This window comes from Leopardus geoffroyi, chromosome A1 (assembly GCF_018350155.1).
Source record: "Leopardus geoffroyi isolate Oge1 chromosome A1, O.geoffroyi_Oge1_pat1.0, whole genome shotgun sequence".
Taxonomy (NCBI): Eukaryota; Metazoa; Chordata; class Mammalia; order Carnivora; family Felidae; genus Leopardus; species Leopardus geoffroyi.
In genome coordinates this window covers 73,563,089-73,586,023 of record NC_059326.1, presented here as the reverse complement: position 1 = coordinate 73,586,023, position 22,935 = coordinate 73,563,089, and the positions used below count along the sequence as shown (strand labels likewise).

Below are 22,935 nucleotides of genomic sequence, written 5' to 3'. Positions count from 1 at the left end.
CAGGTAAATTGTATGACGTGTGAATTATATCCCAATAAAGCTGTGCATCCATCACCACAATTATAGTTAGTAGTCACTAACTTCTGGTCAGTCTCAGGAAAAACTCATTTTCAAGTCTACACCAGTTCCTTTGGGGAAGAAAACAGAACAGTTTAAATAGCAACCAAGGGCATTTGAGGAAGTCGAAGATTTACAGGACCTTGATGAGTCAGACCAGCACAGGTGGTACAGGAGGGCACAGGGTGCAGGTGCCAGTTCTGAGTGTGCCCACCCCACAGGGATCTAGTGATAGAAAAGTAATCAAGAGACACAGCCCGCCCCAGGTAACCAGTCTGATGTTCACTAGTCAATATCTCTGCCCATTCGCTTATTTTTAAAAAATTAGAAGTGAGAATAATTTTCTTAGGTTACAGAAAATGGTTATATAAAACCCCTCATACAAATATTGAATGACAGAAACCTCTAAGGCAATAAGAAATAACAGAAGAAGGATTGCCACAAGAGCCGTGGTCCCTCTAAATCTGTGAGCAGAGGCGCGCCTGGGTGGCTCAGTCGGTTAAGCGTCGACTTCGGCTCAGGTCATGATCTCATGGTCCGTGAGTTTGAGCCCCGTGTTGGGCGCTGTGCTGACAGCTCGGAGCCTGGAGCCTGTTTCAGATTCTGTGTCTCCCTCTCTCCCTGACCCTCCCCCGTTCATGCTCTGTCTCTCCCTGTCTCAAAAATAAATAAACATTAAAAAAAAATTTTTTTTTTAAATAAACCTGTGAGCAGAAACTAGTAAAGGTAACACATGTCCTACATGTAATTTAAGGTAACAGAGTTCATTACAAGAAGGACTCCACATATCCTACAAGAGATTCCATTCCCTTTATTTTTAAGGAATGCTTTCCTTTTTTCTTTTTTAATGTTTACTTATTTTTGAGAGAGAGAGAGAGAGAGAGAGAGAGAGAGAGAGAAAGAGAACAAGTGGGGGGGGGGGAGAGAGGGGGGGAGAAGATCCAAAGCAGCCTCCAGGCTCTGAGCTGTCAGCACAGCTGACTAGAGTAGGACACTTAACCCACTGAGCCACCCAGGCACCCCAGGAATGCTTTCCTTCCATTCAAACCTTTGGGGAGTGAGTTTTTTGGAATTGGTGCAGTTTACAGTTATTCGCAGAAAAGTCGGTTTGGCTGGAACCTCCCCACCAAAGATGGAACCCCCAACAGTATCATTTGGGAAACTTCTCTTGTTTTCAAGAAATCCTGGGAGTGCTAGCAGTGGATCTCTTCACAGAAAGCTTTAAGCCTTCTCTTTCTTCCTCATCTCCTGGTGTCATGGTGATGTTGGAGGAAGATGCAAAGAGAAGCTTGTATCTGAGGTTGTACAGACCACACTGGGCTTTTCTGAGGAGTCGATTTCTCTGATTCTTAGCAGATGACCTAACAAAGCACTTTCTACTGATCTGTTGTCCTGGTGCCTTTCTCTGAGAGCCAGCGTGGTGGATGGAGGTAGGTATTATTTGTGGCGTTGGGGCTGTATGGGTGGGTTGTGGTAGGGTGCATAGGGCCCTGGTAAGTAAGGGGTAGTGACCCAAGGGTGTTGGAGTCCATCAGAGGGAGTGGTGGGGACAGAAATGCTCCAGGCACTGCCCTTGTCTCTTCATCTCAAGCTTAGTTTCTACTTTGTCACAGCTTCCTTCCTCAGATTTAATAGAAGTGTGCCCACGGGACCAGCTCTCTGTAGCGTGGGGATGTTATGAAGAATGCTCATTTGGAACATATAGAGAATATTCTTATCAAAAACATAGGCAAAAGGAAATTAGTGCATTTAAGCACAAAAGGTAGGGCTGAGGGTAGCTTGGGTGGCTCAGATGGTTAAGCATCTGACTCTTGACTCTTGATTTCTGCTCAGGTCATGATCTCACAGTTTACGAGATGAAGCCCCACATCAGACTCTGTGCTAACAATTCTCTCTCCCCCTCTCTCTACCCCTCTCCTGCTTGTGCTCTCTCTCTTGTGTGTGCTCTCTCTCTCTCTCTAAATAAATAAATAAATAAACTTTTTCTTTAAAAAAATGTAGGGTTGAACTTTCTGGAAGCTAAAGACAAGAAAGAACATAGCACTTAATTAACAAAAAGTTTAATAGTCTGGTTTTCTTTGCGTTTTGGGTTTGTTTGCTTTTAAATAATGGTCACTCAACAAGCATGATCTCTTTGGTTGCACTTCTACAAAAAAAAAAAAAAAAGTGAAGATCATCCACATAAGGGCATAATTTATATCAATTGTCAATAAAAGCCAATACCGGTATGAAAACGTTCTCCTTTGAAGCATCGTTTATGGAAATTTCTCTTTGAAAAATTGTGTAATGTTTCTAGATTTTTATCACAGAAGTAAAACAAATGACAGAGAAAACTACTACAAAATACCAAGATATGACACAAAGAAAATGAAAATCATCCAACTCCCATGACCCAAACGCTGTTGATGTTTATTTTCTTCCCTTAATATCTGTCAGATCTGGGGAATGTTCTCCCCATGTCAGTGTGAGCCCCTGAAGCTAACTGATGTTAGTATTATCTATTATTATCGCGTCCTCAGGCTTTCCTACCAGTGAACTGAGCACAAGTTATTACTGATAACAGAATCATTAGAGACAGCAATCACTGTATAATGTTGTAATTATGGCCTCAGGAAACACTGAGGGACAAAGGTGCAGTTGTCCCTCCACTAAATAGCCTGTAGCTTCTCTGGTTTTGTCACACCTCATATCTCGTTTTGTTCCTATTTTGGTAAACCATTCCCAAGTCTATCCCCACTCGTAGCACCACCCCACCTCCGGGATGATATTTCTAACCTGACCTGTGCAGAGTTATTAGAAAATAAAGCTTGGACACATATATATGCTCACGTAACTCCCCTGCCTAAAACCTTCCGCTCTTAGAACAAAAAGCCAACTCCTTGCCTGGCCCCAGGATGGATCTCCTTAGCCCCATCCCTCTCTCAGAGCCCCTTCCTCCTTCCAACTTTCCAATCTCTGGATGCGTTCTGCTCCTACTCACCCTCCAGTATTTGGTTAATCCCCATTTATTGCTCATATCCTTCCATGTCACTTTCTGGGGATTCTTTCTTTGCTCACCAAACCAGGCGAGGTCACCCTGTGCATACTCAGTACCTTTCCTTAACAAGTCTTACCAGGGCTATCCCCAGGGAAGAGCATTTTTTAAAAGTTTCATCAACAAAGACTTAACTTGTAAGTGCCTACATCATGCCAGGCATTATTTTAAGCCCTGGATTAGGAGCCTAGTAGATTCCAGGAAGATTTATTAGGAGAGGCTTTACGAATCAGGGGCTGGACATTAGGCTAAACAGCCTCTTTTTCCTCCTCCCTGGGTGTCGTCTGTGAGAATGATGTTTCCTAATCCAGGTAAGAGAGGAGATGCTCTATTACGATTTTACTAAGAATGTCTAAGGACCTAAGGCTCAATTTAATGATGTTCTCAACCATCATGGCACAGGCAACAGAAATACTGTTTAACTGTGAGTGAACAAAATTTTATAAAATGCACCTGTAAAGTAACGATTTTTAGAAGTCACTAGAACGAACTGTTCTGTCAAATAAACGCTCCGTTTGTAAGGTCAGTATCCATCGCCTAGGCTACATTCTTTTCGGGTTATATTTCCAATCCGTATTTTAAAGTATCAAGTTGGCTTAGGGAACGAAAGACCTTCAGAAGTCTCTTCAGCAAGCCTCCCCATGTGACAACTATTATCTGTATTCCATACGGAAGGCCAGTGAAAGGTAATAGCATAGAAGTGACTTACTAACGGTGGAAAAGGCGCCCACGAGCTGGGCCAGACGCGCTAAGCCCCAGCGGGTCAGGTCTCGGTCCTCCTCCCCGGTGTCCTCCACACGCGCACCAGGCCCCTTGCCGGGCTCAGATCCGAGTCCCTTCCCGGGCTGCGGCCGCGGGCCTACGAAGGATGCCGGGTCCTCCCGGCGGGGTGCAGCCCAGGCTCCCGGGGCAAGCGAGCGGAGCTCCCACCTCCCTGTTCTGCGAAGCTCGCGGCGCCGCCAGGCTCAGAGGCCGCCGGGACCCAAGCGACAGTCTCGCAGGCCGGTCCCCGCCACGCCGAGCCGGTGTGTGAGGAGGCGGCGCCGGGCGAGGGGAGGAGCCAGGCTGCGCTCCCAGCCGGCGCCCCTCCGGCGGCCGCCCCTGCCCGCGCGCGCTCTCCGGGACCCAGCCCCCCAGCCCCGGGCCCCGCAGCGAGGCCTCCGGGCAGCTCCGCCCGCCTCCCGCCTGGGCCGGAAGCCGGAGTCCGCCGCTAGGGGGAGCGCTGCGGACGCCCGCGGGGTGATCGCCTCCAACCCGCCCGGGGCCGCGGGAGGTGCCGGACTCTCGACGCTCCAGGGCGGGTGGGACGCGTCAGTTACTGCCCCCGGGCCAGGAGAGAGTCGCCTATTTGAGCTCTGAATGCACCAGTTGAAATCGATACTCAAGACAATTGCAAAAAATTAAAAAAACAGACAAGCCCCACCTGGACGTCCACCCAGGCCAGCTTTTGCCCGCGGAGCCCCCCGGCGGGTCTGGGTTTTCCGGGCAGCTGGCAGAGGTCCCGAGAGGGAAGTGAGAGGGAGAGCTGGAGGCTCTGGGTCCGATCCCGGAGCTCCGTGACCCCTCCTGGTGACCCCCCTCCCCCCGCCCCCGGCCAAGGGGCAGACGTGCGGGGAAGAAGGGACGGCCACGGCGCGCTCCCGGCCAGGCCCTGCCCGGCGTGGCGTGGACACCCGCGCCAGGCAGGAGCCACCGGTATCCACGCGGACATCTCCAAATCGGGCTTTGTTCCCGAGAGCACTCGCCCCTCATCTCCCTAACACTCCCCCCATGTTGCGGCCCAGCTCTTCACCCCACTTTTTCCCAGGGGGAGGACGGGCACGGATGCAGTGGCCACCGCTCGGACGGCCACGGGGCTCCAGGGAGCCCACGGCCCCCGGCAACCCAGGCGGCCACAGGCGGCGCCCAGGACAGGCGGGCAGCAGCAGGCCCTTCCCGCGGCGCGCAAGTGCCGGGCGGATGGCCCCGCGCGCTGGGCGCACAGCAGCCCGCAGCCACCTCCGCCCGGCCCACAGCCCCGGGTACCTCTCGGCCTGTCCGGCGGGGTCGAGTCGCTGCGGCCGCCGCAGAGCCGGCACCGGACCCGGATCACAGCTTCCCGCGCGCTGCCCGCGACGTGCCTCCAGTTACCCTGGGGCTGGCGTCTCTCGTCCCATTGGAGCGCGCGGGGACAGCGCCCTGGACGGCTGTGCCCGGCGACCGGTTGTCAGATATCATTGACAACACCTTCCTTTCATCGTGTTTTATAATACCTGCCCTCTGCACGTGCGGAGGGTATGGTGACAATTTTTTTTTCTTTACTCTTAGCTGTGCCCCCGCATGCCCCTCTGTTGGGCACCTTGTATGTAAGCGGTGACCGCAAAGTAAATAAACGAGTGAGAGTAGGTAAAACCTGGCAGGATTTCCGCTAGTCCTATCGCGAACTACATGTCCCAGGAAGCCATGGAGCACGGACGCCACCGCGCCATCCACTTGGAGAGGGCCTTACTCAGCCCGGCGACACGCGGGCCAATCCCCTCGCCCTGCACCTTGGGCTGGAGCCTGAGACCGATTTGCCCCCAAGGATGCTCCAGTTGTAAGAGCAACGCAAGTTTATCATTGTTGGGAGAAAGAGGAGCAGCGTGTTTGGAACGGGTGGCATCCTTCAGCCGGACCAGCCAGCGATCCGCCTGTGACTGTCCTGGGGGAGAGAGGAGACCCGCGCGCCTGCCCAGCCCAGCAAGCGACACCTTTTTGGAGTCGTGTTTCCTGCTGCGATCGGCCAACGTGCCCCTGCCCAAGCCGCCGCTGGTCCCGTCCACTTCTTCCACTTCATTTATCCGTGGATCATTTCGAGAGTCGGTCTTGTAAATGTTTAGCATTTTGCTGCTTTACTGCTTCTTTCTGGGGACAGTGCCAGCACTTGCCGAGACCGGCGGAGAGAAGCGACTGAGTCCGGAGAAGAGCGAAGTATGGGGACCCGGGCTGAAGGCAGCTGTCGTGCTTCCCGCTCGCTATTTCTACATTCAGGCGGTGGATACATCAGGAAATAAGTAAGTCCAGAAACGGCTCCCTATTTTGGAATGCAGTGAAAATGGACCGTTCCTCCCTTTTTTTTTTTTTTTTTTTTTTTATCCACCCAAGATTTTTCCACAGCGGTTTAAATTCCAGGATATTTGGATGCTATCCACATGCGGTTGTAACAGTCTTTCCCCATCCCAATCAATTTTTCCCTGTAGCTTTAGAAATGTTTCCGGATTCCCTCTTCTCCTAGATATTCTGACAGGGGAGACAAAACCTCTGCACTTTGCTGGAAGTTGTGTTTCTACCTACTTTTGCTTAAGCTGTTGTAAGGAATGTACACACCCAGCTATGAAAAAGTCGGTTGGTTCATCCCTCTCTGGTGCTGCCCTCTGCTTTCAGGTAGACTTCTGCAGGTGAGCGAGTTTTGAAACACAGAGAAAAATGAAACACTATTTGAAACTTTACAGTTAACAGGGAAAGTATCAGTGTGAGTCTCCTGTGTGTTTGTAACAAACATTATTGCATTCCATTGAATTCAACCATTAAGATGATAATTTAAAACGTTATAAAATTCACATACTTCTGGGGCACTTGGGTGGCTCAGTTCAGTCAGGAGAGCTTTCTGCTGAGGTCAAGATCTCAGGGTCCTGGGATCAAGCCTGGAGTCCGGCTCCACACTCAATATGGAGCCTGCTTACGATTCTCTCTCTCCTTCCCTCTGCCCCTCTCCCTAAAATATAAATAGAAATAAATAAAATGCTCTGTCTCTCCCTAAAATAAAAATAAAATAAATTAGAATTCACATACTTCTGTGAAATGATTGTCTTTTTGTTATTCGAGGATGCTGACCACATATATTTTGTAAGGGGAAAAAAAACATCTTGGGTACTCCAAGAAAAACTTTCAAGAAGTTTTCCAAAGCAGAAAAAAAAAAAAAAAGTTATCAATTGTGTCACTTGGGTATAACAATTGGGGAAACTAAATACCATTTTAACAATCTTAATAGCGGGAACACTCACTTAAAAAAAACTTTTAGGGGAGCCTGGGTGGCTCAGTCGCTTGACCACGGGCCTCTTAGTTTCAGCTCAGGTCATGAACTCACGGGGTTCATGGGTTCGGCCCACCAAAGGCTCTATGCTGACAGTGTGGAACCTGCTTGGGATTCTCTCTCTCTCTCTCTCTCTCTCTCTCTCTCTCTCTCTCTCTCTCTGCCCCTTGCCCACATGCACCCTCTCTCTAAGAAAGAAAGGAAGAGAGAGAGAGAGGGAAGAAAAAAAAAGAAAAAGAAAGAATCATTGAAAGAGATTTTTCAAAAGGTCGTTATCTTTACAGGCACCATTTGACCACAAATTTCCAGATGCATGAAATAAATAGTAGATGGACAAGAGGGTTTGTGTGTGTGTGTGTGTGTGTGTGTGTGTGTGTGTGTGTGTTTTGGTTTTTGGTTTTGTTTTAGGGAGAGAGAGAATATTCAGCGGGCTCCACGCTCAGCACAGAACCCAACGCGGGGCTTGATCCCACACCCTTGGGACCATGACCTGAGCTGGAAACAAGAGTCAAACACTCAACCTACTGAGCCACCCAGGCACCCCAAGAATATGTTTATATGTGGAATGCATAAGTGGGTTCTATGTTTACATGAATATGTAGCCTTTACATATTCCCTTGAAATTTCCTAATGAAATGTTTATGTTATTGTGGCCTTCTGCCATCCTCTTCTTTTTCTTAAATCTCTGATCCATCACATTCATTCTGGCACTACAAGCATATGAGAGAGGCAGCAAGCATATATGTTAGGGGGAGAGTTTGAGAAAAAGAGTAAGGCTGACAGACTGGAGAGCAGAATCTTTGTGCATTTGTGCCTTAAAATAATCTTTATATCTTACTGTTCTTCCCGCGACAGGTTCACATCTTCTCCAGGTGAAAAGGTGTTCCAGATTAAAATCTCAGCACCAGAAGAGCAGTTCACTAGAGTTGGAGTCCAGGTTTTAGACCGGAAGGATGGGTCCTTCATAGTAAGATACAGAATGTATGCAAGCTACCAAAACCTGAAGGTAGAAGTTAAATTCCAAGGTCAACATGTTGCCAAATCTCCATATATTTTAAAAGGTAATTTGGAACATAATTTTACAACAACAGTGTTAATGAAGCCATATAATGGATATTTGTTACGTGTTTTGAATGGTGAGTGAAATTGTTACGGTGATATTTTGTTACTTGTGTGTAATCAGGGCCAGTTTACCATGAAAACTGTGATTGTCCTTTGGAAGATAGTGCAGCCTGGTTGCAGGAGATGAACTGCCCAGAGACCATAACTCAGATTCAGAAAGATCTGGCACATTTTCCTACGGTCGATCCAGAAAAGATTGCAGCAGAAATCCCAAAAAGATTTGGACAAAGACAAAGCTTGTGTCATTATACCTTGAAGGACAACAAGGTACAATTAAGGTTTGCTTGTTTGACTTGGTGACTTTTTTTATTTTGTCTTGTTTTCCTTTGACCTTTTGGCTCTAAGTAGCTACTGAGTTTTATTACGTATCATTCAATGAGGAGCTGGCTGGCTCAGTTGGTGGAGCGTGTGACTCTTGATCCGGGGGTTGTGGATTTGAACCCCATGTTGGGTGTAGAGATTACTTAGAAATAAAAATCTTTAAGGGGCACTTGGGTGGCTCAGTTGGTTAAGTGTCGAACTCTTAGTTTCAGCTCACAGAATGATCTCACAGTTTGTGAGTTCAAGCCCCACATCAGGCTCCGTGTTGCCAGTTCAGAGCCTGCTTGGAATTCTCGGTCTCCCTCTCCCTCTGTCCCTCCCCTGCTCGCTCTCTCTCTCTCTCTCTCTGAAAATAAATAAATAAACTTTAAAAAATAAAATAAAATATTTTTAAAACATAATTCTGGGGTGCCTGGGTGGCTCAGTCGGTTAAGTGTCCAACTTCGGCTCAGGTCACGATCTCACAATTCGTGAGTTTGAGCCCCATGTCGGGCTCTGTGCTGACAGCTCTGAGCCTGGAGTCTGCTTCAGATTCTGTGTCTCCCTCTCTCTCTGATCCTCCCCAACTCACGTTCTGTCTCTCTCAAAAATAAATAAATAGTAAAAAAAATGTTTTAAATCATTCTAAAGATCATTGTGATACACTTTACCTCATTGAAGTCTGCCAGTCCTGTTAGATTAACGTAATAAATGCTCATTTCTCTTTTAGGTTTACATCAAGACTCACGGTGAACATGTAGGCTTTAGAATTTTCATGGATGCCATACTACTTTCTCTGACTAGAAAAGTAAGTATTTTTTTTTCCTCTCAGGTAAAGACACTTTCAGCCCAGGTTTTACAATATAATTTTTAAAAATAACAGCTTCAGTGGTACTCTATCCTGGAACCTTATTAAAATACTATTCTGAAGCTTTATGTCCTGGAGAATACCTGCATTCATTTCCTACTGTTGCCGTCACAAAGTACTGCGAGCTTGGAGACGTAAAACAGCAGAAATTTTTGTTCTCTCGCAGTTCTGGAGGTTACAAGTCTGAGAGCAAGGTGTCAGCAGGGCCTTGCCCCCACCCCAACCCTCCTGAGAGCTGTAGGGGAGGACCCTTCCTTCCTCCCCCTGCTTCTCGTGGCGTGCCGGCCATCCTTGGCGCTCCTTGGTTTGCAGCCACATCACTCCAGCCTCTGCCCCATCATCGCACGGCCTTCCCTGTGTGTCTCTCTCTTCTAAGGACACCAGTCATATTGAATCAGGGCCCACCCTACTCCAGTATGACCTCAGCTTAACTAATTATAACTGCAACAACCCTATTTCCAAAAAAGGTGTTTCTGAGATACTGGGGTTTGGGACTTTTGCTTATCTTTTGTAGGGGACAGAATTCGATCGATAACAATACTTTTGAAGGGAAAATGTCTTAAAATAAAGTTGGCTTAATACTCAACCTACTTTGAGCCCAAAGAAGACATCGTCTGTTGAATCCTGTTCCTTGGTATAATGAGCTTTCAGCAGGGTTCTGGTGGAGAACCTGACCGTGATAGTAAAATGGCCGATACGAAAAGCTCTACACACATTTGTTACCAGTTGCTTAATAACAATTTATTAGATAATCTGTGTCTACATCTTGATTGAATTACTCATGGGAAATCATAGTATCTTCTCAGAATTGCATAGCATTTATAGTGAGTTCATCCTGAACATAGGTGGCTACATGTTCTGCCTCCTTTAAGCTAAGACATTGGGGTGCTATCAAGTTTTCCTTGCACGTGTATCAATCCATGGAAAAGTAAGACTGCCCTTCAGATATTTGTAAATGACATACAAGATAAAGGGTTAGTATCCAAAATCTATAAAGATCTTACCAAACTCAATACCCTGCCCACCCCCCAAAAAAAAAATTATCCAGTGAAGAAATGGGCAGAAGCCATGAACAGACACTTTTCCAAAGAAGACTTATCCAGATGGCCAACAGACACATGAAAAGATGCTTAACATCACTCATCATCAGGAAATCAAAACCACAATGAGATACTACCTCACACCAGTCAGAATGGCTAAAATTAACAGTTCAGGCAACAACAGATGTTGGCAAGGATGTGGAGAAAGGGGAACCCTCGTGCACTGCTATGAATGCAAACTCATGAATGCAAACTGGTGCAGCCACTCTGGAAAATATATATATACATACACACACACACACACACATATATATATAACGGAATATTACTCAGCATTGAAAAAGAATGTAATCTTGCCATTTGCAACAATGTGGATAGAACTGGAGGGTATTATGCTAAGCGAAATAAGTCCTTTAGAGAAAGACAGATATGTGATTTCATTCATATGTGGAATTTGAGAAACTTAAGATCACAGTGGAAGGGAAAGAAAAATAAGACACAAGACACAGAGAGGGAGGCAAACCATAAGAGACTCTTAAATACAGAGAACAAACTGAGGGTTGATAGCGGTGGGGTAATTGGGTGATGGGCATTAAGGAGGGCACTTGTTGGGATGAGCACTGGGTGTTGTATATAAGAGATGAATCACTAGGTTCTACTCCTAAAGCCAAACTACACTAAGTTAACTAACTTGAGAATAAAATTTTTTTAATAAATTTAAAAAAAAAGAACATGAAAATATTACAGAACAATGTTGAGAAAGAATGTAAAAAAAGACTGCCCTTCAGGACTCCCAACTTTTCAAGATGCTTCTCAGACTGACCACAACAGTTCTTGCCTAAAAAGTAGGTATTGGAGTGCCTGGCTGGCTCAGTCAGTTAAGTATCTGACTCTTGATTTCAGCTCAGGTCATGATCTCAGGGTCGTGAGATCCAGCCCCATGTCAGGCTTTCAGCTGAGTGTGTAGCCTGCTTGGGATTCTGTCTCTCCCTCTGCCCCTGTCCCAATCACAGGCTTGCACTCTCTATTTCTCTGTCTCCAAAAAAAAAAAAAAAAAAATATATATATATATATACACACACACACACACACACACACATACACATACACATACACATACACATACACACATATATCGATGTTTACCCCAAACATTTACCTGTGGCTTGATATAAAACCAGGATCTTTGAACATGTCTGTGCCACTTGTTGGTAGAAGCAGCCTAGCTTAGAAATCATTAGTGCCAGCTTTTGTGTCCGGCTTCCAGAGTTTAGAGTCTGGTCCCACCACCTACCTACCTGGGGTGTATTTTTTAAATGGGAACGTCTGGCTCATTAACCAGGAATGAAGGGTAGAGTCCCAAGTTCTTTTTTGTAATTTTTTGTGTTCTAATTGTTTTCCAGTAATTCTTTCTCTCTTTGATCATCATAGAGTCTCTTGGCAGCATTAAAACCGAGATTACCTTTGTCATTTCATGCCCCCCCCCTTTTCTTTTGAAAGAGAGAAAGAGAGAGAAGGAAAGTACATGCAAGGAGGGGAAGGGCAAGAGAGAATGTTTTTTTGGTGTTTGTTTTTTTAATTTGAGAGAGAGAGAAAGAGCACGAGTGGGGGAGAGGGTCAGAGGGAGACAGAATCTTAAGCAGGCTCCATGCCCAGCCCGAAGCCCAACGCAGGGCTGGGGCTCGATCTCACCACCGTCAGATCATGACCTGAGCTGACATCAAGAGTGGGACGCTTACCCAACTGAGCCATGCAGGTGCCCTTCATGCCTTTTTGAAGCAAGCCTATTGGCCACTGTGGAGGCACCACAGAAAGGAAATCTAGTATACTGAGATACACAGTATTGTGAAAAATCACTCACTATTCAAATTGGCCTAATTATCATTACCTGAAGCTTGTAAAGCTGGCCTTTCATCTGGTAGGATTTCTCATTTGTGTCGTGTTTCCCTGCTCCCCGGGTGGTCTGGCTGTGCTGCAGGATAGAACATTACAGGAATGCAGGCAAAGTGAAAAGGCAAAGAAATGCCACCGAGGAAGGAACCAGTGCAGGATTCGAGGTGGCGGAGAACAGGACAGCGTGCACACCACGGGGCAGAGGGTGTAGTGCTTCCTTGCAGAGAGGGAATGACATCCCCTCCCTTGCTGGGTGGCGGTTCCTGCACTATGGCTGTGTGCACCTCAGTTCGTGTCGCAGCCTAGCTCCCTGACCGCTCCCTGTGGGGTCTCAAGCACAGGGAGCTGGGGGCAGCCTGAGGGCCGGGGCACTTCAGCAGAACATGAAGCACATTCCCTCACAAGGAGGTGAGTGCAGCCCAGACTGTGAGGGCTCCATTTCTTGGTAAAGAAGTGTTCCAGACCCGAGACCCGTTCTTCCCGTTCTTCTGTGACCAAGCAGGGGCTGCAAAGACTGCCTGCACGAGGCTGCCTTTCCCAACACACGGATCCATGGATGCTCTTATCCACTGCAACCAATGTAAATAAGCTCTTCACTTTCTTTTTCCAGGTGAAGATGCCAGATGTGGAGTTTTTCGTTAATCTGGGAGACTGGCCTTTGGAAAAAAAGAAATCCACCTCGCACATCCATCCAATCTTTTCCTGGTGTGGCTCCACAGATTCCAAGGATATCGTGATGCCTACCTACGACCTGACTGACTCTGTTCTAGAAACCATGGGCCGGTGAGAGATGGGTCTAAGATGACCCAGAGCCTTGGTGAGTTCTTTCCCAGCAGGCTTTGCAATGTGACGGTTTGGGAGGAAAATCTGTTGCACTTTTTGTCTTCCAGAGTAAGTCTGGATATGATGTCTGTGCAAGCTAACACAGGTCCTCCCTGGGAAAGCAAGAACTCCACCGCTGTCTGGAGAGGGCGAGACAGTCGCAAAGAGAGACTGGAACTGGTTAAGCTCAGCAGGAAACACCCAGAACTTATAGACGCTGCCTTCACCAACTTCTTCTTCTTTAAACATGATGAAAGTCTATATGGTCCTATCGTGAAACACATTTCATTTTTTGATTTCTTCAAGGTATGACATCAGTTGTGTCCAATCCTTTCTGTTTTTCCAAATGTCTTCATTTGGGGGAAGGAAACTGAGGCCTATAAATTCTAGGGGGTGAAAGAGGTGAGCACAAAATTTAGCGAACATCAAGGCATGAGGCCCTGGGGACCACTTTGTCAGCGTGAGGGGTACAAGGTACCCAGACCTGACATTAAACATGCATCAAGGGAGGGGGCCTGGGTGGCTCAGGTGGTTAAGCATCTGACTCTTGGTTTTGGCTCAGGTCATGATCTCACGGTTTGTGAGTTCAAGCCCCAAATGGGGCTCTGTGCTGACAGTACAGGGCCTGCTTGGGATTCTCTCTTCCTTTCTCTCTCCGCCCCTCCCCTGCTCGCTCTCTCTCTCTCTTTCTCTCTCTCCTTCACTCTCTTTCAAAATAAATACATAAATTTTAAAAATATATGCATCAAGGAAGCTTTGGGCCTGGGTAGGGCTAGAATTTTTTCCCCAACTCACCCTCGAGGTAAGCACATTTCAGCTCCAAATCCTTTCTTATTAATAAATACATGTATGTGATTTTACAAATTCTCCCCAGAGCATCGTAACAGTCTAAAGAAGAGATAAACCGGGGCGCCTGGGTGGCGCAGTCGGTTAAGCGTCCGACTTCAGCCAGGTCACGATCTCGCGGACCGTGAGTTCGAGCCCCGCGTCAGGCTCTGGGCTGATGGCTCAGAGCCTGGAGCCTGTTTCTGGTTCTGTGTCTCCCTCTCTCTCTCTGCCCCTCCCCCGTTCATGCTCTGTCTCTCTCTGTCCCAAAAATAAATAAAATGTCGAAAAAAAAAAAATTTAAAAAAAAAAAAAATAAATAAAAAAATAAAGAAGAGATAAACCAAGTATCTCACATCAGACTTTCTGATGGGGAAGTGTCTTGAAACCCATGCAAATGATCTGCCTGGGAATCCTGGAGATTAGGGAGACCTTTCTGTGTCTAAAATGTGGACTGCTCTTTTTTCCTGTGGAGGGATCTTTTTTCTAACTCCTTCTTCTAGGCAGTGGGACGCTGCCCTATTCTCTAAACCACTAAGTGTTTTTTTTTTAAGTTTATTTATTTTGAGAAAGAGAGAGCAAGCGGGGTAGGGGCAGAGAGGGGGGGCAGGGAGAGAGAATCCCAAGCAGGCTCCACGCTGTGAACACAGCTAACACAGGGCTCAAACCCACAAACCACGAGATCATGACCTGAGCCGAAGTCAAGAGTCAGACGCTCAACCAACTGAGCCCCCCAGGCGCCCCCAAGCCACTAAGTGGGTTTTTTTTCAACGTTTATTTTATTTTTTTGGGGACAGAGAGAGACAGAGCATGAACGGGGGAGGGGCAGAGAGAGAGGGAGACACAGAATCGGAAACAGGCTCCAGGCTCTGAGCCATCATCCCAGAGCCCGACGCGGGGCTCGAACTCACGGACCGCGAGATCGTGACCTGGCTGAAGTCGGACGCTTAACCGACTGCGCCACCCAGGCGCCCCCACTAAGTGGTTTTTAAAGACCCATGTCATGGAATGAAAGGTGGACAAAAGGTACTCACCTGTCCTCGGAATGTGGGAAAGTAAGTGATTCGTCAGCTCTGTCTGCACCTGTGGCCAGGTTTTCTTTGGATAGGTTCCATGGCAGCAGGAAGTCGTAAATAAGGCCGTAAGTTGAATTGTCATCACTTCCTCCGTATGCATTTCACAAAGACTTGTGAAAGAAAGAGAGGTTGCCAGCCATCCCTCATCAGTGGGTGTTGTGCCAGGCCTTTGCACTTGCTACAGCTAGAGAGTAATTGTTACCATGGCTCTAGGCATATTTGTATTCATAGCTGCTCTTGCATCTACGCTTGTTAATTTTCTCAAGACTTGTGTGTGGCCATCTGACGTTTAAAAGGTATGGTTGGGGCACCTGGGTGGCTCAGTCAGTGAAGCGTCTGATTCTTGATTTCTACTCAGGTTATGATCTCACAGTTGTGTGATCGAGCCCCGCATAAGACTCCACACTGAGTGGAGCCTGCTTGGGATATTCTCTCTCTCTCTCTCTCTATCTCTCTCTCTCTCTCTCTCTCTCTCTCTCTCTGCCCCTCCCCCACTCTCTCTCTCTTAAAAAAATTAAAAGGTACGGTTAATATGGCATAGGCTACCATGCTTAGGTGCTCATACGTGATCAGTGAAGTATTAGAGGGATTACAAAATCACGATAAGCCTATCTTTCCTAGGTTGTGGCCTTTGGACAGCAGTCTTAGTATTGTATTGTCTGCTCTAATGTTAGACTTGTGGCCCCCTTGTGAAATTTGGGAGAGCATCACAATAAGCCTTTAGCTCTAGGCCAGGTGTCAATATGATAGCACTTACTCCATGGCCAAGGCAGAGGGCAAAATCTGGCCAGTTCGTGTCTGCCAATGATGAGCCTTCACGTGCGGAAAGAGGAGGGAGTAAAGAGAATGGAGAAGGGGGGCGCCTGGGTGGCGCAGTCCGTTAAGCGACCGACTTCAGCCAGGTCACGATCTCGCGGTCCGTGACTTCGAGCCCCGCATCGGGCTCTGGGCTGATGCCTCAGAGCCTGGAGCCTGTTTCCGATTCTGTGTCTCCCTCTCTCTCGCCCCTCCCCCGTTCATGCTCTGTCTCTCTCTGTCCCAAAAATAAATAAACGTTGAAAAAAGAAAAAAAAAAAAGAGAGTGGAGAAGGGAAGTGTGATGGAGGCTTCTCTTCTGTTTTTCAGCACAAGTACCAAATAAACGTTGATGGCACTGTCGCAGCGTATCGCCTTCCGTACCTCCTCGTCGGTGACAGTGTTGTGCTGAAGCAGGACTCCATCTACTACGAGCACTTTTACAATGAGCTGCAGCCATGGAAGCACTACATTCCAGTGAAAAGCAACCTGAGCGATCTCCTGGAAAAACTTAAATGGGCAAAAGATCATGACGAAGAGGTAAGGTCAGTCTCTCCTGCCCCACCGTCACGGGCTCGTTTTCAACGTCTTGTGCCCGAAGAGCATCCCGGATGCTGAGCCATACACCCTTCCCTGTCAATGGGAAGCCGCCCTCCCCCCGGGGTAGCACATCTGTCCCCCTCAGGGTGAACTCCGGCATGGGGTCTGGATTAACTGTCCACTCTGCACTTGAGATAAAAAGCTAGAGGTTGGCCTTGAGGATGCTCTCTCTTTTTTCGGTCAGGTTGATCAGAGTCTCAGGCACTGCCTCCCCTTTACTAACAATATGAAAATGTTCAAATGGGCAGGAAGAAAAAGTTCCTGCAGGATTGCATGAAGTAAACTTCAGGCAAATTGCTGAGAATTGTTAAGGCAGTTAAGCTTTGTTTTGCATTTACTTTACAAAGTCATTGTTACCTCATTTAATGTGTGCCTTCTCTCTGCAAGAGAGGCTTCATTCTAGAAGGTCCAGTATGATTCCTCAAACTTTCAACTCTAAAAAAAAACCTCCCTTTAATTTGAACGTACTGTTGTTAAATGTTCCCTTTACCACATAACACTACCTTCAAAGATTTTTCCTGCCCTTGTCCCAGGATACATGTACCCTGAAGATCAGTTTGCATATGTGTGCACGGGAAAAAAACATGTTTCATTAAGGGACTTTGTGTTGTCATTGTTCCCACAGGCAAAGAAGATAGCAAAAGCAGGACAGGAATTTGCAAGAAATAATCTCATGGGCAATGACATATTCTGTTATTATTTTAAACTTTTCCAGGTCAGTATTTTCTAAGAAAACAGACATACTATTTGCAGTTGTGCATGTTAAGAGCAAATAACATTTCACGTAATAGTTTCTAAAAGTATATTAATATAAAGAGATACATACACTTCTCTGTGGGCAAAAACCAGGGACCAACATGAAATCATAAAGAAAATAGTACAAACCCGACATTAGCTAGACAAGAATGCTACAACATTATGGGGAAAGTATTTATGTTAGCACTCTGTATTGTGTGGTTAAGAAATTGGCCTCTGATCCTGCCAAGTTATTGTGCATGGATCTGTATTTTCTCTTTGTACAATCTTTTTTTTAAATTTTTTTTAGTATTTATTTTTGAGAGAGGAGAGTGTGAGTGGGGGGGGGGGGTGCCAGAGAGAGAGGGAGACACAGAATCAGAAGCAGAGTCCAGGCTCTGAGCTGTCAGCACAGAGCCTGACGTGCGGCTCAAACCCACAAATTGTGAGATCGTGACCTGAGCCAAAGTCGGAGGCTTACCAGCTTAAGCGACTGAGCCACCCAGGCGCACCTGCTCTTTGTACAATCTTGTCGCTGCTTTACCATTTCTTTGTCTAAACAGTGCCCAGTGTCTTCTGACCTGTACTGCTGACTCCATATGAGCCATGGCTTCTCTTAGAAACTGTTTTCATGGGCCTAAGCATTTAGGGATTATAATCAAAGTATATCTGACAACTTAAAAGGGTATTTTTAAAAAATGCAGTAGTTAAAAAAATTAAAGCTAATAAAAAATAAGAAAATAAAAAATGCAGTAGTTAAAAAAATTAAAGATACTAAAAACTTTAAAAAAGGCAGTAGTTAAAAAAAATTAAAGATAATGAAAAATTTTAAAAATGCAGTAGTTAAAAAAATTAAAGATAATAAAAAATAAAATAGAAAAAATGCAGTAGTTAAAAAAAATTAAAGATAAAAAAATAAAAAATGCAGTAGTAACAAGTAATTTCCTAATGATACTACTAGATCTAAATTAAGATTTTTTTTTCATCTCAAAATTGCAGGTATTGAGCCCCAAATCTTAGACTCCACTCCAGAACAGTTGATCTGTTTCTGGTCTGCACTGGCTCCTCCCTCTTTCTAACCTTCCCAGGGGCTGGTGAAGGGACGGAGAGGGTGAAGTGGAAGATTTACTGTCTGAATTCCTCAAGGTCCACAGGCTTGTGCTCACTCATTCGGATTACATTTCCTAGAGCATCATCACCTGGCCCAGAGCCTAACACACAGCAGGCGGATGATAGATCAAGGTGGTGGCCGAGCTGTGCAAGCCATGGTGGAAATACGTTCTAGCCTCAAATTCCCAGTCTAGGGCAGACCGTGTGCACAATTATTTTCACTTCAAGGCAGAAGCTGGCAAAACCAGAACCGTACAAGTCATATAAATGATGGGGGCACCTGGGTGGCTCAGTTAAGCATCTGACTTTGGCTCAGGTCATGATCTCAATTTGTGAGTTTGTGAGTTTGAGCCCTGAGTGATGGGGGCTCTCTGCTGTCCGCACAGAGCTCGCTTTGGATTCTCTGCCCCGCCCCTCCTCTGCTCCTCCCCTTCTCTCTGCCCCTCCCACCCTCCCCCCCCACACACACACAGGGTTGTCTCTCTCTCAAAAAAAATAAATAAATAAATACATTAAAAATAAATAAATGAAGGATAGAATAAGGAGAGGTGCAGTAGCAATCAGCAGCCGGTGTCCAAAGGACAGCCACCTCTCAGAAACTCTGTTATTGGGGGCTTAAGGGGAGTATGATGAATTTTGCTTCTCACAACTTGACACATATGAATTAAAAGGACCATATCCTAGCAAATTCCTGTATCTGATTTGGTGGATATGCTCTGAGTTACAAAAGGCACACTTCTGACTTGTTGCTTCCACAGGAATATGCCAATTTGCAAGTGAGTGAGCCCCAAATCCGAGAGGGCATGCAGAGGGTAGAAGCACAGACTGAAGATGACCTCTTTCCTTGCACGTGCCATAGGAAACAGGTAACCCGAACCAGCAGTGGCAGAGCAAGAACTAGTCTTGTTCCAAGTCGTCATCTGTCCCTTCAGTCCTTCACTCGGGCAGCCACTATTTGAGCTTCTCTGGGGGCCTGCCTGCCCTTCAGTCTACCAGAGGAGGGGCAGATGCCGTGGGAACAACATGGCCAGAGAAAGGGCACTGAGATGCAGGTAGGGGAGAAGTCCAGGAGCCCCCAGCAAAGTGGAGGGAGCCTTTTTTTAACGTGAGAATTCACATGGCCTTTGAATAGATGTTTATAATTTTAAAAGTGTTTTCACATGTGTCACGGGAGATGGCTTTGGCAAAACTCATCATCTCAGTTTAGAGATGAAAAATATATGACCGTGATTATTCATATATTACCAGATTATGCATTTAAGAGCAATCTCTGTTCATACCACCAATATATACTGATTTCATTAACAAATGGTAGATTTACACAGACTTGTAAGGCTAAAAGGACCTTTTAGGGGGGCGCCTGGCTGGCTCAGTCAGTGGAGTGTGCGACTCTTCATCTTGGGGTTGTGAGTTTGAGGCCCATGTTGAGCACAGAGCCTACTAAAATATTTTTTAAAAATTAAAAAAAAAAAAAAAAAGGGACCTTAGGGGTCACCCAGGAAATGCCTTCATCTTACAGTTATAAAAACGAAGCCTAAAGAGAATTTAGCTCATAACCACCCAGCTGGATTATAGCAAGGCTAGGACCAAGAACTAGTCTCCATCACCAGATTGTGTGCCTGGTTGTGTGTAAAGACATGATGTGGCAGGGGAGGGTTGTTTTGATTGTAATGCTTTTTGTTTGAATGAATATATACTATATAAAATTCTAGTGTATATCTCTACACTCTATGTATACATATATATTACATAAATATGTACATATGTAGTATATTGGCTTGACATTATTTTAAGCAATGTCATCATGTCTCTAAAAGAACAAACTCAAAACTGTGATAGTGTGACCAAAAATGAGACGGCAGATTTGGCAGTTATCATGCCTGACTCACAGGGGGTTTGAAATGAATTAAGTGACCACTATCCAGTGGTATGATAGAATCAGTTTATATAAGCTCACTGTCTGTTACATATTAGGAATTTTGCACACTAGTTAATTTCTGGTACCTTGGAATCTGCCTGGTGGGGGAGAGTCACCATGACAACAGCAGGTGCTACAAATCAGTTTTGGTTATTTTGGTTTTTTGTTTGGAGTGCAGATTTGCCACTAAGTAACTAACCAACCCCCTCACCCCCACCCAGAAACGGTTCTTCATCAGTGTTAACACTTGTCAGTGCTGGAAGTTCATGAAATTAGTCAAAAGCCATTGACCAAAAAAAAAAAAAAAAAAAACTTGCTAGACTTCGGGGCACCTGCCTGGCTCAGTTAGCAGAGGTTGCAACTCTTGATCTTGGATTGACCCCACATTGGGTGTAGAGATTACTTAAAAAATAAATTAAATGCTTAAAAAATAAAATATTTTAAAAATTTTCCAGAATTGAAATGTACCCGCTCATGAAATTTGTGATTTGGTATCACAACACTTCTGTTGGCTCCAAATGAAACTGGGTGGCTTCCTTTCTCCAGTCCTGTTTTTTTTATTTTTTATCTTTGTCTGAGTGATGCTGGGGAGTGCCAACACTGACCAGTGGATTTAGAGGTTTCTTAATTTCCTCCTCCTTGTCTGCTGTAGCCCTTCACTGATAAGATACATAACACAAAGCCCTTTAGGTAATGCAAACACTTACATGTTTGTGTTCCCCATCAGCAGTCTGATAAAATACAATGTGACTTTCCCCAGGAGGGATTCCGAGCATAGTCCCAGGCCCTACAAACCTTTAGCGCCCACTTGCCTTTTTCACTGCTTCCACCTTTAGGGGAAAATAATTAATAGACTAATGTAAGTTATCTTGATGCGTATAAGACTTCTTGATGGCACTAAATATTTTGCTTCTTAATTGCAGACCAAAGATGAACTCTGATGTGCAAAATACCTTCCCTTCAAATAATGGTGCTCTGAAGGCTCTTTTTAACTGACATAGAGGAATGTTTTTTAAATATTGATTCTGTGGACAATATAAAGTCTGCTATGTGATTGGATTATGAACATATGTTTCTTCTTCTTATGCAGTATTCCTGTGACCATCCTTTAAAGCACAGTTTTAGAATTTTATAATAAAACCACTTTTATTTTAAAGACCTGTGTTGTGCTAATTATTAGCTGTGTTTGGACCGTGGAGCAGTACACAGAGGGAGTCTGGGCCCTGGCCTCCGTGTCGAGCATCACAGCAGCCACCACCTACGTGCACGCATGTTTTATATGACAAAGCAGTGACTTCTGTCTGCATGCCACTGTTACTTTGGACATTTCATCCACCGTGACCAAACATAATTCCAAAAAATACACCTAATAAGGCCTGCATCTGCAATCCAGTTTCTTGCCACTTCCCAGTATGCATCTTACAGTCCAGCAAAACCAGCTGGACTGTTCTGTCAGTTCCTTGTTTCTTACCTTCCCTGGTTATTTTTTCTCTTGGTCTGGAGTGCCATGACTCTCTTCTGGCTCAGTGACCATCTGGTGCACATCTCTGAAATCACTCCTCCAAATCTCCCCATCTGCATACTTGAACCACTGTAGTTACCTGACTGTGTTAGTGATCTCATCATTACCAGACTTTAAGCAGAGATTTGACTGCAGAGACCATGATCTTCCACATCATCTAAAAGGTTGCCCACAACTAGAAAAACTCAATGAATATCGAATTGGTGAATACCAAAAATCACTGAAATGTGATTAAGAGAATTAAAAACAGGCTACAAAGCCTAACACTGAACCATAATATAATGTTGTATAAATTTCTTTACCTAATGGTCTCCCTTCCATCTATCTTCCAGTTAAATAATCTATTGTATTTTTTTTTTTTTTTTACGTTGTGGAATGTATCCTATGCACAGAAGACTATAAAACATGTATCTGCATTTTGAAAATAATTGTAAGAAAACACCCATGTAATTATTGTCAAAGATTCTTTGTTTGGCCAAGGTTTAGTCAAGTTCCTGAGCCTTCAAGGGCCATCTGGGCACTTCCTTATAAAATACGGTTTCAGCAAAAACTCTGCTGAGTCCATTTAGTAAGAATCCCCATCCTCCTCATCCAATCACTCTTGGTATCTATTCGGGTTCCTGGTCCTCAACTATCCCCCCTAGGTGATTGATCAGATTGGCCTGTCCTTAGCAAGAATCCTGTTGGGTCAGATTTGCCAGAATCCCTCCATAACCCTGATGTTTCCTCTCAGTAATTTTCTATCCGCTGACCTCCACCCTGCTCCTTGGCTGTAAATCCCCACTTTTACGCACTGTATTTGGAATTGAGCTGGTTCTATACTGAGATCTCTTCCCCGATTGCAATAGTCCTGAGTAACATTTTTTTTCTTTTTACCACTTTACTATCTAGCTCTGATTTGCTTGGATATTACCACTCAGGTTCAGAAATGGAACACTGCTGTTCCTTAGAAGTTCCCCCTGTCTCTCCCCCTATTATCTCCCACTCACCTGCTCCCATGTGGCCAATATTGTGACGGTTGTGATCATCTTTTTCTTGTACAGTAAAATCTTGGTTTGGGAGCATAATTCACTCCAGAAACATGCTTGTAATCCAAAGCCTTGTATGTCAAAGCGAACTTCAAGAACCATTGGCTCAGTTGTGATCATGTGACGTTTGGCATCACCT

At 45.5% G+C, this 22,935-nt stretch overlaps 2 protein-coding genes across 2 annotated transcripts in view; one reads left to right on the top strand and one right to left on the bottom strand.

The window, feature by feature from the left end:
- Nucleotides 1–4,256, bottom strand: part of LOC123599589 (DNA excision repair protein ERCC-5) — an 80,017-nt gene extending 75,761 nt beyond the window's left edge. The window contains exon 1 of the mRNA XM_045481611.1: nt 3,805–4,256. The gene's annotated coding sequence lies outside the window, so the exon portion shown is untranslated. The remainder of the gene's footprint in view (nt 1–3,804) is intronic.
- Nucleotides 4,257–5,582: 1,326 nt separating this feature from the next.
- Nucleotides 5,583–21,402, top strand: POGLUT2 (protein O-glucosyltransferase 2). Its single transcript, XM_045481627.1, has 10 exons — nt 5,583–6,123; nt 7,998–8,203; nt 8,326–8,531; nt 9,295–9,372; nt 12,976–13,148; nt 13,256–13,493; nt 16,214–16,423; nt 17,109–17,198; nt 19,087–19,194; nt 21,170–21,402. Exons 1-10 carry the CDS (start codon nt 5,942–5,944, stop codon nt 21,185–21,187), a joined length of 1,509 nt encoding a protein of 502 aa, XP_045337583.1. The 5' UTR covers nt 5,583–5,941; the 3' UTR covers nt 21,188–21,402.
- The last annotated feature ends 1,533 nt before the right edge of the window (nt 21,403–22,935 follow it).

Excerpts from the sequence above, each read along its gene's own strand:
- POGLUT2 (XM_045481627.1), top strand. The coding sequence starts at position 5,942 with ATGTTTAGCATTTTGCTGCTTTACTGCTTCTTTCTGGGGACAGTGCCA. Across the intron at positions 6,124-7,997 it reads GTGGATACATCAGGAAATAA|GTTCACATCTTCTCCAGGTG; the intron begins GTAAGTCCAGAA and ends TTCCCGCGACAG. Across the intron at positions 13,494-16,213 it reads CATTTTTTGATTTCTTCAAG|CACAAGTACCAAATAAACGT; the intron begins GTATGACATCAG and ends TCTGTTTTTCAG.